The 18,407-nt window shown below is 48.0% G+C and overlaps 2 protein-coding genes across 3 annotated transcripts in view; one reads left to right on the top strand and one right to left on the bottom strand.

Annotated features, from left to right (window-relative positions):
- The window catches only part of CUNH2orf76 (chromosome unknown C2orf76 homolog), a 51,740-nt gene extending 47,939 nt beyond the window's left edge, over positions 1-3,801 (bottom strand). For both annotated transcript variants that reach the window (XM_045287424.1, XM_004711885.2), the window contains exon 1: positions 3,705-3,801. The gene's annotated coding sequence lies outside the window, so the exon portion shown is untranslated. The remainder of the gene's footprint in view (positions 1-3,704) is intronic.
- Positions 3,802-4,083: 282 nt separating this feature from the next.
- DBI (diazepam binding inhibitor, acyl-CoA binding protein) lies at positions 4,084-13,463 on the top strand. The gene is made up of 4 exons (XM_004711884.2): positions 4,084-4,190; positions 5,092-5,209; positions 11,908-11,970; positions 13,185-13,463. Exons 1-4 carry the CDS (start codon positions 4,182-4,184, stop codon positions 13,256-13,258), a joined length of 264 nt encoding a protein of 87 aa, XP_004711941.1. The 5' UTR covers positions 4,084-4,181; the 3' UTR covers positions 13,259-13,463.
- Positions 13,464-18,407: the final 4,944 nt, after the last annotated feature.

Genomic DNA, 18,407 nt, shown 5'->3' with positions numbered 1-18,407 from the left:
TACAAATGCGCTTTACACAATTGATGTGTGTATGGATTGGGATAACAGTTGTATGAGCCCCTAATAAAATGTTAAAAAAGAAAAAATAAATAAATAAAAAGAGAAGAAAAAAAAAATGAACTAGTCTCCTCCCTCGCTCCCTTTCTGCAGCCCTGACACCAGCCTCCCATTCAAGAACTGAAAAATAATACGGAACAAAGCAGTCTTTTGTGAATGCTCTACCCTTGACCTTGTAGTTAAGCTCTGTTGTAACTATTGTATATGTTTGGAGTTTAGACTATCTTTAACAGTACAGATTTGGAAGGGTACTGTTAACTGACTATTCACACCCACTGGGCAGCAAGTACTTCCACATCTGTTTATTTGCCTTGTCTGTCTTTTCAGCTGAGACCCAGCAAGTGAGGCTCTTGTGAGTCGTCAAAACTGGTATTCCAAGGGTGTGAGGGTGATCTGAGACAATGACAAGGGCCTTCCAATCGACTGGCAGGCGACTGAGCCTTCACGTTGGCTGGTCAAGTTCCTCACCTCACCCAGGTGGCTTGCAATGGATGAGTGATTCCAAGTGATTACATGGTCCCTGCACCAAAGCTCAGCTACTTAACTCAAGCCCCTTGGCTCTTATTCAGTTCTAACAAATTCACTGGGGTTCCACGCAGATCTTCATAGAGAGACAAACAGTTCCCTCATTCATTCAACACCATGTCCTGATTATGTAAGAAGTGCTAGGCATGTGGTCACGGAGCATGACCTGTAACAGTGACCCCTTATCCTCCCTGGCTGAAATGGGGAGGATGGCTCAGGCATTACATTATTTGAATTAATAACTGATTCATATTAACATTTAATATTAATTTATTATTTTAAATAAAATAGAAATACTAGCAATATGCATTATTGCTAATGAAAACACAGAAAGTGCTGACGATCACGCACTTTCTAAAGACTGTAAAGAGTAATTATCCTTTCCAGTACAAAGAGTAACAAATGCTTGTAGTTTATTGACCCCCACATAGAAGCTAAAGTTTACTTCTAAAAAATGATATCCCACATACATGCTTGTTACTCTCTTTGCATTAAAGGCTGACTGCCATGCAGTTCTCTAAAGTAGAGATGCGAAATGCAGGACTTACAGCAGTATTTCTACATGTGGAGAGAAGGAAAGTGAGATCAAGGCAAAGATCGTGCCTACAGCTATTTAACATTTTAGCCTAGACTGGGCCTTGCAGCCAAAAAGTCAGCTTCCTTCTCCCTTTGCTAAAATCATATGGCGTCTGTTCTGACAACCAAAATTCTTACTACTGTAGACACACGGTAGCATAAAACCTTTATATAAAGAATGTTTGGTTTTTTTTAAAAAAATGAAGTGTATCCCAAACACCAACCACCACCACCACCACCGCCCCCCCCCCAAAAAAAAAAATCAAGGCCACTTGGGAGTGATGACTGCCAAATTAGTTTCAAACAATGTCTATGTTCTTTTTTTTAATTTCTATGTTTTTCACAATTGCTTTCTATAACCTTAACTCAGTGAAAAGAGAAATCACATTATTACAACTGCTGAATCCATTTTCTGGAAACAAGAATGTACCAGGTTTGTCAATGGCACCAAGCTCCAGACCAGAATTCACCAAGGCTACTTGATAAACTCTGGATCAGTGGGTGTTTTTAAGGAGCCCTGGTGGACTGTGGGGTACATGTTCACCTGCTAACAGCAATGTGTGCCGTTTTAACCCCACCCCCACCCCAGTGGCCCTGTAGGAGAAAGGATGCTATACTGCTCCCTCAAAGATTTAAAGCTTCGAAGATTAGGGTCACCATAAGTTAGGATTGATTCAATGGCAGGGAGTTTTATTGCTGTTGTTTTGGCGGGAGATGTCTTTTCAAATGTCTAAGTAGATACAAGAACCTCATTAAAACTTGATGGGAGATACACTTGCCTAGAAATCAGATCCATACAGGCAATAATCTGAGTGTCTATTCCCAAAATAACCCAAATTTACCACCATTGAGTCGACTGCCCCTGTGGGTTTCTGAGTCTATAACTTTTTCCAGGAGTAGGAAACCTTGTCTTTCTTCTGAAGATTGGCTGCTGGTTTTGAACTGCTGACCTTCTGTTATCAGCCCAATGTGTAACCATTATGCCACCAAGGCTCCTCGAGTGCCCACTTAGGAAGCTGTAAAAGTTCCAAATGAAAAAACAAAAACTAGCCTAGGCTTTGCCTAAATTTATGAGAAAAGAGACCCAAGCTATCATTTGGGAGAGCCTGTGTTTCTTACATTTCAAATAAGCTTCACCATATTCAATACCAATGCTATGCTTCCTCTTTCGTGTGGCCTTTTGCCTTGCTTCCTCGAGAGATTTCTCTCGGCCACGCTTTGCTCTAGTTTTCTGCCCAGCAGGAATTGTTGTATTTCCTAGGTCAACTGTAAAGAACTTGTTTTGATGCTGTCTGGCCGTAGGCATACACCTTACACTGACTGTTCAATATGCTATGCAAATGAAGCATCTGTGGCCTACCAAGAGGGGATTCTTCAGTTCAAAGCCCTGAAGGGAAAGATATGCCTTGACGTTGGCCAGAAATGTGGGTGTATATGCAGCCAACCGGCAGAAAGCAGCAGGAAGTTCAGTAGAAAGGAAGAGAAGCAGCAGAGAGATGGGGTAAGAGGTCTCCTAAAAGCACTGTCACAGGGTTAAGGGCTAGAACACTAAAGACAGAGAAAGACCCAGAAGGGGTCCAACAGCAGAATAAGACTTGAGGGGGCCAAGAGGAACTGAGGGCTGTCCTGCCAATGTGCTTCCTGATCGGAATACCAAATGGCGCCGTTGCTTCTATAATAAACCATTTACCTGTTTTATGGTGGGTTTCAACAGATGATCAACCCCCAAAATAAAGGAGGGAGGGGCAGTTGGTGTCCGAATTGGTAAAGAGGCTGAAGGGTGCAGGGAGGTTATGTCTGATGGGAATCAGCCTGATCCTGATCACTCCTCTCCAGAAGTTAAGCGGGTTCTAATGCTAATACAACTTCCCTGTTCCACTTCTCCAACTAAATTATTCACAGCCTGAAGACAGATTTGGTCTCTATTCTTTTATTTCTACTTCTCCTCCCCTCCCCTCACCATTTCCTAAAGCCTGATCTACATTTAGATAGGGAACATTCACCTGCCTTTTCTTCCTCATCATCGTCAGTTATAGAACACAGAGGGTAGAGGGAAGTGTAGTCTAGTCCTCCGGTCACAGACAAGGAATTTGGGAGGCATGATTGACTTTAAGTGATCGCCAGAGAATTTTCCAGCCTTCACTCAGCTCCTTTATAATTACAGCCTGAATTTTTAGTCTGTTAGAAATCCTCTCAAATTCTTCTATCTGTGCCGTTTCCTGTGCACATCAGCCTTTGTATATTTAAAAAAAATTTAAACCTTTGCACGACAGGCGGCCTTCCTCTCTCGGTCATAATTCTCTGTTCAAAATTCTCCAGTGATCCCACATGCCGCCCATAGGGGCGCGACCTACTCGTAAGCCCTAAACCTCATCCCAATATCGCAGGATCGATTCCCACGCATGGCCAACCCTATACTGGGTTTCAAGACTGCATCTCTTACTCCGGCGGAGCGACTGGTAGGTCTGAAACGCCGACATGGTGGTTCGCAGCCCAAACCCTCAGTCTCGGCGCCCTCAGGACTCCTAGCCTCAAGGGTTACTTACTGGTCAAAAGTGCCACTTCCGGCCCACTTAAGCGGGCACGAGACTCAATGAGACAAACTTTAAATCATCTACTCTTCGGGCTCTATCGCCTTCACTTGACCCCGATTGGCGCCCCTGGCCTCCGGCCCCCGCGCCCCACCATTGCCGTTTCAGACTGGACCCCGGGCTTCCCGCCAACTACGCCTTTCCAGTCGGCGCAGTACTTCCGCGGTCCCTACCGGCTCCCGGCGTCCGCTTCCGCTCCTCCCGCGCATGCGCAGGCCGGCCCACGTGGGCCCGAGCAGGGCGGAACCGGCCGCTCGGCCGGCCACGCCCCCGGCTGAGAGAGAGCTCCTGATTGGCTGCCGGACGCTCGCCCGAGCCGAGTGGGCGAGGGCTTTGCCGGAGCGCCGAAACCTGCTCCGCCAGTCGGCTCTCGAAGAGGCTCTCGCCCGTCGATTCCTCGCCAGCTCTCTCGAACCGTTGCCACCCGCCGTCATGTCTCAGGTACCACGGGCGCCCCACGAATCTGGGGGGGCGCGGTGGCGTGGGAGGTTCCTGTGGGATCGTCTGCGGGCACGATCCTCTGGACCCGTGCCCAGCCCTCTCCCTCTCCGCCGAGCCTGGCGGGGCAAACTTCCTGTTTGCGCCCCCAACCCTGTTACCCACCCCTCCATTGCTGGAAAGTTCTCCATAGGGCTTGGAGGCAAGGGTCCTGGAAAGAAAGTTGGGCATTGATCCTTGCATGATCGAAGGAGTCAGGGACTGGATCCGCCGCCTGGGAAAATAGACCCCCCTGGGGAGGGCGCGCTGTGGCCGTGCGCTTGGAGGTCAGGCCCAGGGGCGACTCATTGCCCTGCCTTCAGGAAGCGCTAGTTCTCGGCTCGTGAGTTGGCGACCCTTCAGATTTGCTCTCACCATGTGGGGTGACCTCTGGTACCTCCCATTTCTTTCCAGTCCGGTCACAGGGACAGAGGTCATCACCTGACACCCGGGATTGGAGGAGGGGACCAGCGGGTCCCAGCCACTGACACCGCTGCATGCATGCCCTGCCCGCTCCGTTTGGAACTCCCTGTGCCACCCTCAGCCACAGACCATAGGCATTCCCTGTGGGGGCGCTGCTGTTGACCACAGGGACTTTCCCGCTGAATGCACACCCGCTTAGGGTAAAGCCCCAGCTTGCCTCCTCCACTGATGACCAGTCTAGTGAAGGCCCCAAGGGGTGGAGGACCCCATTGGATTGAGTGAATGATGTGTTCCCCCCTCCTTGTGCCAAATCTTGCTCTGCCCTGTGCAGTGGGTGGAGGATAGAATGGAGTTCCACCTTTCTGACCTCACCCTTAGTAGGACTCCTCGCCCAACGACCCCCCTAAAAGGCCCCCATCCCTCTCCTTTCTGTCCCATGTAGGCCGAGTTTGACAAAGCTGCTGAAGACGTTAAGCACCTCAAGACCAAACCAGCAGATGATGAAATGCTGTTCATCTACAGTCGTTTCAAACAAGCTACTGTGGGCGACATAAACACAGGTATGCTGGGGTTAGTTGCTCATCAAAGCAAACTCTTGCCAAATGGATCAGTAGACTTGGGCGCTGAAACCTGTAATCTGTGGATACCTCAGTACCTAAACCACCTGAAGCCCTATCCAGACCCAGCACTATTCTTCATTTCTCCATGGCTCAGGGAGCAGAACTCAAATTCTGGTTGTGGAAGAACTTAACTGGCTATCAGAAACTTAGAGGGGAAGAAACAGAAGCCTTAGTTTTGAAGAGATCACTGCAGGCTCTCAGCTCAGTAGTTGCATTGATGAATGTGCTGTATGCCTGCTATGTGAGCAGGGGAAACATTGGAGCACTTGGCAGCCGCCTGCCTTGCCTAGATCGGGAGCAGAGAAACAGCTGGCGTCATGGGGCAGGACAGAATGGTTTTGCTGACAATAGTATGTCCCCTATTTATTGCCTATCAAAAAATCTTGATCCAGACTTTGAGGCCATGGTACTGTCTTCACTGCCTTGGGCAGTTTTCATTCTGTTCCCTGAAACTGGAGTGTAACCGAGACAACAGCAAAAACACTGTCCCTTCAGGATCTGAGTTGACTTACGGCAGACTTGGAATCCCCCCAAACCCTTCAGGGGGACGGCAAGCATTGCCCTGCAGCTCGGTGGAGGCTGAGGTGGTGGGTTGGCTGCTGGCCAGCTAGAAGCCGGAGCTGGTGCCCAGAGCTAAGTAGTCCAAGCAATGCCAGATCAAGTGCTGACATCCACAGAGAGGCCTTAGTTAAGAACGATCTTGTAGCAAAGGTGAGTTTAACACTGTGTGCATAAACTCATCTTCTCCAAGGGAGGAGAACACTGATTGGGGCCCAGAAAAAGAGAAGGTTCGGCAACAGGTGCAGGCCACCGTGCAAACTGCACTGCCACTTGGGCCGTATGCTCTGGCTGATCATTGGCATTGAAAGTGTCGGTGACAGAGAGCTGATATTTGGAGCCTTTGGCTGGCCTCTGTTGGTGAATCATAGACCCTTAGATAGGTTCTGCCTATCCTATACGGATAACTCCTCGCCTTTTGAGAAGCAGCTTGTTACTACATCTTAATAGAGACCAAATGCCGAACCGTGAGCCAGCAAGTCACCACGCAGCCTGAGCTGCCCATCATACCAGGGTGGTTGTCTGCCCCATAAGAGTCATAAAGTTAGGCATGCACAACAGTATTTGGAAGCGGTAGAGACAAGATCAGACTTGAAGGCACGAGTAAATTGCATGAGGAAGTGGCCCAAATGGCCGTGATCTCCACTTCTGTTATATTATCTTCCAGTCTGTACCTGTGGCCTTATGGGAAATTCTCTGTAATCAGTTGACTGGGGAAGAGGAACCTCGTGCTTGGTGTACAGATGATTCTGTACAGTATGCAGGCACCACTTGAAAGTGGGCATCAGCAGCACTGGAGCACCTCTCTGGGGCCTTCCTGAGGGACAGTGAAGAGAGAGCATTCCCATGGGCAGAACCTGGCCGCTTTATGCAGCTCATACCTCGGGATCAACAGGCAAACAAGGGCATGCCCTTATTGGCTGCTGTGATTGATCCTGATTCCCAAGGGGAACTCAGATTGATCGTATATATGAAAGAGTATGTATGGAATTCAGTAGTTTTTTTAGAACACCTCTTTGTACAACCATATTATTAAAGTAGAAAAGTACAGCAACCCAGCTCTCACGCAACTACTGTTTACAGAATGCAATGAGAATACAGAATGAGAAGTAGAAGAAGGTAGTTCGAAATATTAGCTATGACCACCTTGATAGTTACAAAAATGAGGATTGTAATTGTTACGAGTATTTCTTCTTTGCATGAAATATTTCTGTTTTTTATTTTCACTTATAAAATACAAAGTGTAAACAAGGTAGTGTTTTTTATCAGTTACTCAGCTGTTGTTTGTATCGTTAGGTACAGGTTTGATTTTATAATTGCCTTTATTTAGGGGCTATGTGTGACTTGGGAAATTTGTACAGGTGTCAAGTTGACGAGGGGTAGACTGATGAGTAAGGTGTGTCAATTTAATTCTGTCATGATTCTTGGCTTTGATAAGTCAATCATTTGTAAGAGAATTAGGTGATGTACACACCCTTCATCCTATTACAGGCCTGATCAGGTCCACGAGTTTTACTAGGGTGTAGCGTGTAATACTTTTTTTTTTTTAACTTTAAATTTGTGAATTAAGTGAAAGTTTGCAGCGTTAGTTTTATATTCAGCAATTCATACAAATTTTGTTTTACCTGATCCATTGCAATCTCCTCAATGCACCCTCACTTATCCCGTTTTCTTCCTATGTTTCCTGTTTCCATGCCACCTTCTTTCTTAACTCTCTGTACTTTGTCTTTTGGTACATGCCGCTATTTTTATCTTAAATCCTTGATTACACTCGTTTATTTCCAGACCTGAAGAGGAACTAAAGGCCCTGGTTGTGAGCCTGGGCACTTTCATGGATTTTGGTTTTCGTCCATGTTTATTCCTTACTCCATGCAAGGCCTTCTAAAGTGATCCTTTTCAGAACTGTTGGCAGAGGTGGCCAGGCACCATTGCTTATTCTGGTCTCAGAGCCATGGACGCAGCGGGTGTTGGCACGGCTTCTTCGTCCATTGGGCTAAATGTTTCCTTGTGTCTTTTGATTTTCTTCAGTCTTCAGCCTCATTCTTCAGGGAGAGCCCAATCATTGGACCGCAGCTGGCTGCTCACCTGTTCTTAAGACCCAGATTTCTACGCATCAAAGGAGGGTGTGCAATAGTCTTTGGGAACTCTATTACCTGAAACACTTTATCTTTTTTTTTTCTTTTCCTATTTTCACAAATTTATTGATTTATTTTTAATGAGTCATCTTAATGGGGCCTCTTAACATCTCTTAGAACAGGGGTCCTCAAACTGCGGCCCGCCGAGGTTATTGATCGGCCCGCCGGGTGTGTTTGCCCCGTTTTGTTTTTTTACTTCAAAATAAGATTATGTGCAATGTGCATAGGAATTTGTTCATAGTTTTTTTTTTGTAACTCTAGTCCGGCCCTCCAACGGGTCTGAGGGACAGTGAACTGGCCCCCTGTTTAAAAAGTTTGAGGACCCCTGTCTTAGAACAATCCATACATTAATTGTATCAAACACATTTGTACATGTGTTGCCATCATCATCTTCAAAATGCTTTCTTTCTACTTGAGCCCTTGGTATCAGCTCCTCGTTTGTCCCTCCCTCCCGCCCTTGTGAACCCTTCACAAATCATAAATTATCATTTTCATATCTTGCACCGGTCACTGTCTCCCTTCTCCCGCATTTGTTGTTCATCCCGTGTGTGTGTGTGTGTGTGTGTGTGTGTGTGTGTGTGTGTGTGTGTGTGTGTGGCGCGTATATGTCGATCATTGCAATCGGTTCCGTTTCTCCCCTCACCTTCCCCCTGCCCTCATGATGTCACTACTCCCATCACCATACCTGTGGCGTTACCTGCCCTGGGTCCCATGTGTCAAGAGCTCTTATCGGTACCAGTGTACATGCTCCGGTCTAGCCGGATTTGTAAGGTAGAACTCAGGTCATGATAGTGGCAGGGAGGAAGCATTAAAGAACTAGAGAAGTGTTGTGTGTTTCGTTGATGCTATACTACATCCTGACTGGCTCGTCTCTTGTGACCCTTCTGTAAGGGGATGTCCAGTTGTCTACAGATGGACTTTGGGCTCCACTCTGCACTCCCCCTCTTTCACAATGATATGATTATTTTGTTCTGGGTCTTTGATGCCTGATAACCTGATCCCATGGACACCTCATGATCACACAGGCTGGTGTGCTTCTTCCACGTAGACTTTGTTGCTTCTCAGCTAGATGGCCGCTTGTTTAACTACAAGCCTTTAAGACCCCAGATGCTATATCTTTTCATAGCCGGGCACCATCAGCTTTCTTCACCATGTTTGCCTATGCACCCACTTTGTCTTCAGCGAGCGTGCAACCCTTTATCTTCAAGAGCTAAAAGGAGAGAGAAGTAAGCAAAGAGAGGAACCGTCTGCTACTGAGAAATACGAACCAGGCACAGAGCACATCCTTAGACCTGGAGTCCCTGTGCTGGGCACCTCCCCAAACCAGGGGAAGATTGATGACAAGGTCTCACCTCAAGAGCTAACAGAGAAAGCCCGCCCCTAGAGCAGACATGTGACTTTGGACATGTAGCCTCTTAAACTTCTAAAGAGTGAGTCTTAGTTGGTTGGAGCCATCCGCTTGTAGCTCTGAAAGCGGCACTAGGTCATGATGACAGAGGGGCTGGGATGCTTCTCCTCCAAACAGGATTGTTCACAAAGCCTGGCCTCTGGCCACGCTGCGGCTACTTAATCTTGCTGGAGCCTAAGTAGACTGATTTGGGAATCTATACCTGATTAGGGAGGTATGTTTCCAAGGGCCGCACTGTCGTTTACCATCGTCCCAAACCCCATGTGACCACTGAGATTTATACTAAAAGTAGTTTAAATGAAACAAACGCCAAAGGTTGAGCCCTCAGCTCTGCTTCCGGTGCTCAGTAGCCACAAAAGACAAGCAGATGTGAGCATCCCTGTGGGTCCAGACGAGGTTGTTGGAAAGTGCTGCACTAGGATTCTGGTGACGACTCTCAAGTACAGTTGCTTCCATGTGTGTCTGGCAGGGCTTCCCTAAAAGGATCCAGGAGACGGGATTCTTCTTAGACTTGGGGATCCTGGCACGTGAAAACCACTTCGATTGCTACGTCGGTGTTGTGCTCAGCCTAGCGTTGTAATATGTCAGCAGGAAAGTCATGAGTGTAGTTTCCCAAGTACGTCCATGTGACCCAACGGTAACAGGTGTGTCGGCGTAGGATGCTAGCACAGAGGGATGATAAACACTCCCGTATCTTTCAGCTCCATATTTACACAGTCATTTTGGAGGCCCCTCCTAAGATTTAAAGAAGTGATGCCTTTGGTTATAAGTCCCACAAACCCATCAGAACCAGACCGACAGCAGAGCAAGGACACGAACAGGCAGGAACCTGGGGAAACCAACCAGGTGGGCAGAAAAGTTTACCATCTTATTTTTTGCAGCGTTAGGTTTTGAACCCCATGAATGTAATACCTGGTTTAAAAATAATGACCGTTTTAAAAGGAGACATTTTGGAATTATTTACCTTATACCACAAGGACTGCCTTATAATCTGTCCAGCTTTCCTCCTAATTCGGGTCTTTGTACATCTGGGTTTCTTAAGAGGCTCCCTCGGTGGCATGAATAACTGAAAGGTTGGCCTGCCTGCCTGAAGCTGTCTGGGAAGAATAGCCTGGTGTCTCCTTCCACAGGGGCAGGCATGAGACCCTGGGAGCACAGCTCTGCTCGGCACACACATGGAGGGCACCATGACTTGGAATCGACTTGAAACAACTGGCTCTGTTCGCTTAAAAACCCACTGTAAAGGACCAACCAGCTCAACCCCATGACATGCTCTAGAGCAGCAGTTCTCAACCTGTGGGTTGCGACCCCTTTAGGGGGTCGAATGACCCTTTCACAGGGGTCGCCTGATTCGCAACAGTAGCAAAATTACAGTTAGGAAGTAGCAATGAAAATAATTTTATGGTTGGGTGGGGGCGGCCACCACAACATGAGGAACTGTATTAAAGGGTCACAGCATTAGGAAGGTTGAGAACCACTGCCCTAGAGGAATAGGTATAATTTTAGCTCTTTTCCCCCTCCTGACAGTGAACTAGACCCTGCCATGATTCTAGCAGCCCTGCCCTCCTGCCCTCAGCAGAGACCCAGAGGAGGTCCCAGGGAATCAGCCACTCCATGGTCACCCAGGCTCCTCCCCTCAGCCTGGTTTTCAAGGGCTCCAAGTCAGAGAGAATCACTTGCAAGTCACGTGCCCTTTCCCCAGAGCCCACCTTTGAAAGGCAGTGCTCGCCTCTCAATGCCCGCACCTTCCAAATCTTGAGACCTGCTCTGAGCTGCCAAGCCAGGAGCCCCAACCACGCCCTCACTGATTGAGTCAAACACAGGCATCGCGGTCTCCACAACGGCTCCCCTCCGAGTGAGACAGGGCTGAGGCCCTCTAGGCCACAGCAAGGGGGTGGAGACGCCGAAGCTAGTGGGAAGCCACCTGCCCCGCACACCCCGGCTCGCTTTTAAGCTGAAGAAACAGCAAAGCAAAGCTCTGGTTTATAAGAATCAGGATAGGGATTACGACTCTAGACGGATGGGTTAAGGGACAGATATGGATCTCAGCCAGATTGTATCCTGATATTAATGAATCAACTGCAGATTTTAGTAGCCAGATTTTGAGGGGAAGTGAGAGCATATTTGGTGTATTTTTTAAAGAGTCAAGGAGAAACGGGTGGGGTGATAGCTCAGCAAGACCACTCAAGAGTTCATAATCTTTGAAGCTGCTTGACGGATAGATGAGGTTCATTATTCTCTTTTATGTCTTTGATTTTTTTTTTTTTTGTAATAAAGTTTTCTTTTTTAAAAAAAGCTGTCTTCAAGGAGAGGTGTACTTGAATCCCAGCTCCACACTTACTGACCTGGATCTGTGGCCTTGGGAACATCTTCCTGAATGTTTCTGGTTTCTGGTCCTCAGTTTCTCCATCTATAAAATTAAAATACAAGCCTTCATCACCAAGCTGGGGGAAAAAAGGTGTCTTTCAAGACAAGTTGATAAAGTTCTCTGTTAGAATTTGAAACGTGTCTAATTTCCTTTCTTTCCTCATTTTAAGAACGACCTGGAATGTTGGACTTCAAAGGCAAGGCCAAGTGGGATGCCTGGAATGAGCTGAAAGGTAATCTTCGATTTTGATCATTTCCCTTGCCTGTGAAACCCTGTCGTGAAAGAGTCTCCACGATACAATGCAGAGTGTGTGGCGAGAAACCAGATTGAGTTGTGCCCGGAATGGGAACAAACTGGGCCACCCAGTTTCCCTCTGCTGTGAATGCCGTCTGTAAAAGCACCCTCCCTGGGCAGTGGTAGCGGCCGGAGAGCCAGGGTCAGGGACCAGGCGACTGAACAACAAGCCGGGAGGCAGTGTGGTCGGCGTGGGCTTTGGACGTGCTCAGCATAGAGATGGTTTCCTCCCCCACATGGCCAGGCAGTGACCCTGTAACCACAGAATCCTCTCCGGTGCCCTGCTACCACAGCGCACACGAGAGAAGAAGGGTGCTACTGCATGGCAAGCTGCTGGCACAGGCTACGGCGTGGTGTGAATGAGGACCATTGTGTGCTAGGAAACTGCGGCCAACAGGAGCCTGGCTTCTGTGTAATCATGTGCCCCCTATGGTAGCAAGACCCGCAATTGGCAGCAGAGCGCCAGCTTTTGTGTTCTCCCGCGCAAGTCTCTGAATAAGCCTTCTGTCCTCCTACAAGTGAGGAGCCCTCGAATTCAGAAAGGGGAAGAATCGAGTGGACACTTGCACACCATCCTCGGGCCCCCCTGTGCTGCCCCCGACTGTACCGCAAGCTCCGGTTCCCACGGTATCTCCTCGTAGACTTCAGAGTCCCGGTGTGTCTGTCTTTACATGTCAACAGTCCCCTTTGTGCTGCAGCAAGAAGATACAGATTTGCCTCGTTCCCCTGGAAGAATCAGCTGTTTTGTGTTTCAAAATTCTCAAAACTTTTCTCCGGGGAGCTGAGGGAGTGCACTGTCACTAGTACTGCTGATGAGAGCCCCGCACAGAAACACTCGCTAGGCCACAGCCAAGTGTGAGTCACCGGGACCAGCGAGGGCAGCATGGCTCTCATGAAATGTTGCTGCCTGTCTGCACTACCCTTCTCCTGGGGCCCAAGCTGGCCACTCCCACACAGCTGCGCATGACACGCAGGCCCCTCAGCCAGCTGTGCTTGGAATTAAGGAGCTCAGTGTTTGGCGGCACGTTTATTCCGGGCAAGCTCCGTGGTACTGAGTCAAATCCTTGCAGGTTCTCAAAGAGGTCGCCCGAGGCTGCCCTGCTTTCCCACCGCCCTGCCTTCATGACAAATAACCCTGTCGCTTCCTTACAGGGACGTCCAAGGAGGATGCCATGAAGGCTTACGTAGACAAGGTAGAAGAGCTCAAGGAAAAGTATGGAATGTAAAAAGGGACTGGAGGCGGATGCCAGCCAAGCCTTTGATCCCATCAGATGCCTTGTTCTTTTTCATATTGCGGTTGAAGTTACGTAGTGACGGTAACCACTTAACCCAGTTCCTCGAGCCGTCCAAGATAAGGCTTTCCCAGATGAAGAGCAAAAAATGGTTACTAACTGTATTTGTAGGTCCATTAAAAGTGAATTTGCTACTCCACATTTTTGGTGCTCTGGGTTCTTAAATCATTGACTCTCTTGTTTCAGCCTCGTACTTTCTGTGTCTAAAGATGTCATCTGACAGTGCTTCAGCGTACCCTCCACTCTGCTCCCCCGAGGAGGCCCTGCGTGGCACAAATCATTGAGCACCGTGTGACCAGCCAGACGGTTGGGAGGAGAGGTCCGTCTTGAGATGCAGCAGGGGCAGGTCCTCACCATTTATTTGCAAAAGGTCACAACCATGAAAACCCGGTGGAGCCGTTCTGTGCGCACCTGGGGATGCCATGAGCCAAAACAGACTCCATGGCTGCGGGTTTGTTTTGTTTTCTACTCACCTGACTGAGGCAGGCTGTCCTACCTGTCCACAGGCCGGAGTGAGTTCACCTCTTATGAGGACGGAAAGGATTGCCTCTCATTCTCCTTATTCCAGCTGCACCGAAGAAGACGAGATAGACTGGCTGAGATTCTAGTCTGCAGGGACTTTGGCCCCTGTTAGGACACTCCTGGCTACCGAGGAGGGGAGGATGGAGCAAGTTTGTCCGAGGTCCAGCTAGTCCCTGGTCCCAGAGCAGATGAGTAGGGCAGAGGCCTTATCCAGGATCAGAGTTTGGTCTGACGTGGCAAACCCCAAGTTTCCCGAGGAAGCTTGGCCGTGGCGTTTAGGAGGACAGAGGTGAGTGAGAAAGCGTGTGCTCTGCAGGCATAAAGGGGTTGGGGAGGGTAGCAAAGGAAAAAGGCTGCCAAGAGGTGCTGAGCTTGCCCCTAGGAGATGTAGGCTGAAATATGAACAGGAAGAGTGGACTATCAACAAGGACCGAAGTAGCAGGTGTTGCCATTAAAGCCCTAATACAGGAGAGAGAATGGTTTTTTTATTTCCAGATAGGAGGCCGGAGAGAGATGAGGGAGAGGCCATCTTGTCTTCTACCTCATCGTCAACATAGTTCACCCTCACCCAGAACAATGATGGAACTGAGAGTTAGGGTGACTTGCCCAAGATCACAGGGCTGGTAAAAGCCAGCAGTGAATGTAAACTTCCCTGTAAGCCCCAGGGGACGTGGAGGCAAAGCCAAGTGCTACAGGAGGAGAAACCTGGAGAGCAGGCAGAGCAACTGTATACCCTGCCTCTTCTCGGTCACATAAAGGAACTAGGCCAGGAGGAGGAGTGGTTGCTTAGGGGCAGTGCGTGTATGTGAATGGTGGTGGAACGATTTGGAGAGGGCTGTCAATGGTGGTTCAATGCAGAGTCTAATCAATGGCACTGAATTGTACTTTGAAATTGTTGAAGTGAAGGATGTTTTGTTGTGTATCTTTTCGCTAAAATGGAAAACAGATTACACAAATAATGAGTCCAAGGAAGAAGAAAATGTTCTCAAATTGAATTTGGTAGATTGTTCAAATCTTCTCGATATGATTGAACTATTATATGAGATGTGGCTGAAATGCCAATAAAACGGTTTAAAAAACAACAACTGGGGAGTAGAAAAACTCTACAGTTTAGTTGAAGTGTAGAATTTGAGGTTGTAGGAGGTAAGCATCCAGCTCCTAACCAAAGGTTAGGCAGTGTGAACCCCATCAACGACGCCATGGGAAAAGGATGTGGCAGTCCATTCCAGAAAGATCGCTGCCATGGAAACCCTGTGGGGCAGTTCTACTCTGTCCTGTGAAGTGGAATCAATGCTCCGCAACAGGTTCTGCACTGAGCCACCAGTGGGGAGTGATTGGTAAAAGGCATTTGCTTGAATTATCTGACTGCATCCACGGCTTTTAAGACTAATGAGACCTGCAGTTCTGGCCTAGCCTGCCCTGGAGAGCCAGACTCAGAAACGTACATATAGCCAGGGCGATTGCTCCAACAAAGTAGGTCGAGGACTCAAACCGAGACGTACAACCTAGCTGAGAAGCGGTGATGTTAGTGTATGCCACCGGAAGAGAAGAATGGGCTCATGATCCACTTCAGAAGGAATCCAGGGCGGATGAGCCCTACAGGATCAGTGGTGTGAGTGGCAGAACAGGGAGGGTAGAGGGAGAGTGGGTAGGAAAGAGGGAACCGATTACAAGGAACTGTGTGTGACCTCCTCCCTGGGGGACAGACAACCGAAAAGTGGGTGAAGGGAGACATCAGACAGGGCAAGATATGACCAAATAACAATTTATAAATTATCAAGGGCTCATGAGGGAGTGGGGAGCGGGGAGGGAGGGGAAAAATGAGGACCTAATGCCGGGGGCTTAAGTGGAGAGGAAATGTTTTTAGAATGATGAGGGCAATGAATGTACAAATGCGCTTTACACAATTGACGTGTGTATGGATTGTGATAAGAGTTGTATGAGCCCCTAATAAAATGATTTTTGAAAAAAGAAAAGAAAGACCACAGCCACCAAGACCCTCACGGGCTACAGTTAAACTCCGAAACACAAGGGACCTCCGTGGTTGAAAATCGACTCCATAACGGCTGGTGTGGTTTGGGATTTTTGGCATATGGTTGAGAGTGTATGATGGAGTGGGGCACACAGTATTGTTTTTCTCCCACCTGGCTCCACACCATCCAGGTGGCCACCATCACTAAACCGGGGGACGCACAGAAGGCCATCGGGAGCCACAGCCACTGCCCTGAACCCATACTTGAATATCTCTTTTGCTCACGACTTGCTCCAGGAGCAAATCTAAGTCAACATAACCTTAAATGGAGTTGGAGGCGCTGCTCTTGTCCAACTAGATCAGACTCCTGGGTTGGGCCTAGCACACTCAGACAAAGGGTGTAGGTGAGCAGGTACTGTGGTACCGTGACATGCTTGGCACAGAGAGAGTTCCCGCCGTGTGTATCAGCAACTTTGTCCCACCAACTTTCTTAGTTTTAACTTATTGGCACTTCCTCCACATATATCATTCAATAGTTTAGTCATCTCAAGAAGTGTTGTGCAATCATTACCACAATCAGTTCTGTAACATTTTCTTCTTCCTTGTACTCATTGTTACGCACGCAGTTTTTTTTAATTGTGGCAAAAATATACACAGCAGAACATTCTCCGATTCAACAACTTCTGCATAATTCAGTGCCATTGATTTTACTCTTCATGTTGTACAACCACTATTGATAGCCTTTTCCAAATTATTCTGCCCCCATTAACTCAATGCCCCCTAAGGAAAAACTCGTCCTCCTTCACCCAGAGGAACTATAGGTCAAGTTTGGCTTCTTCCTTTGTGTGTGTGTAGTTTTCTTGATATAATATTCACATATCACACACTTCATAGCTAAATTGCTTTTTAAAAGATTTGCCTATCCATTCTAATGCTCCCCCCTCCCCCCACATTCATAATTGGCTCTCCCCAATTCCCCTCACCTTCACCCCAGTGCCCGATAAACCTTTCCATCAGTTATTGTCCTTGTGCCTACGCTCTTTCTGCCCCCTCGGCTTTCTAGCCAACCCTTGGCCAGAGCAGTATCTGAATCAAGAACTAGTCCATGAGGAAATCCTCCATCCTTGGAGTGACGCTGGGGAGGGTGCAGGCAAGAGAATTACAGCCCAGTCGTCTGACCTGTTTCTAGCTGATGAGAGGCAAAGATGCACACACCCTTGGCTGTGGTTCAGGCTCTGTGTCTGCTCGCTAACCATAAATTTTGAAGACTGAGCATGTGCCTTAGAGAGTTACAAGAAAGCTTTCCCTCTGATCCTCTCGACTGTGTTCACATTGTATACCAACTTGATCATCGGGTCAGCAGTGCCAACCCACCAGCTGCTCTACACAAGAAAGGGAAGGCTAGCGCTCCATAAAGATAAACATCCTTGGACATTCTATAAAGGGTCGCTCTTGAAGTGGATGGCATGTCAGTGGTTTCTTTTGTTGTCGTCCAAATGAAGACGTTGAGGCTTAAACGTGATGTGAGTAAATCCAAAACTAGGAGTCAGGCCAGGCTGACCGGCTGACCCTGGCTTTGCATCTCCACTGGGAATTAAGAAAAGTCGCCAACGTGTGCAACTAGATAGCTGTGGGGGGATGGTTGGAAATGCAGGCTCATCTCCAAAGCTGGAGGGCGACCCAGACTAGCTGTACTTGTTAAGCCCCTCAAGTGACGCTGAGGCTCATCCAGGTATATGCTATGCCCTCTGCCCTCACCCTAGCTTGGAGGTACCAGTTCTCAGGAAAGTCGTGATGTTTGGGTAATGACCAACAGCCTCAGGACTATGGCTCCTACCAGAGTTCATGTGTAGCTAGGGTGTCACTTGGGAACAAAAGAATTGGTGGGTAGTGAGGGGGGTCAGGGGTTTGCTCCAGAGCTCAGGCAGAAGGGAGACAAACAAAGTTTAGAGGCTGAGGATCTCACAGCATCTCTGTGTGACCCCTTATCTTAGATCTGGCTTTACGGTCAGATTTATTTGTGAATCCTACTGACATCTATTAGGTGCTAGATCTTTTGTGTGTGTGTGTGTGTGTGTGTGTGTGTGTGTGTGTGTGTGTTCCAATGATTTTTAAAAATAAAATTCAAATACGGAGGAGGGAGTAGTATCAGAGCTTAAATTCTGAGCACCTGGATATGCGGAGGGCTACGGATGACTGTGAAAGCACGAAGCCCATTTGCAGGGTCTTCACGGGGATTAAGTCTCTGGCGAATTCCCTCCGACCAAGGACTAGTTATGTGAACGGCCTTGCTACTGGCACGCAATGCACCAGAGAGTGGATGACGGCAGACGGAGTTCAAGGGTGAGATCTTGTCATCCAATCTCCTGTTTATCCACTGTGTATTTTGTTTCAGTTTTTAATATTTCCTGTTGAAGTTTCTCTCTGTTGTTTTTCTGAAGTGTTTGTCATTGTTGTGGGCTTTCGTTTGGTTGACTTGTTCTCATTTTTAGTTTAGTGTGTTTCTCTGCGTATGAAATCCAGGATCGGAGAATCTAGGTAGAGAGTACCTGGATTAACCATTTGCTAGGGGCAAGGCAGGAGAGGAGA

Source organism: Echinops telfairi, unplaced genomic scaffold, assembly GCF_000313985.2.
Source record: "Echinops telfairi isolate 266 unplaced genomic scaffold, ASM31398v2 ScPeMD7_15;HRSCAF=58, whole genome shotgun sequence".
NCBI classification, from domain to species: Eukaryota; Metazoa; Chordata; class Mammalia; order Afrosoricida; family Tenrecidae; genus Echinops; species Echinops telfairi.
The sequence above is the reverse complement of the archived record's forward strand: the minus strand, read 5'-3'. Positions and strand labels throughout refer to the sequence as shown.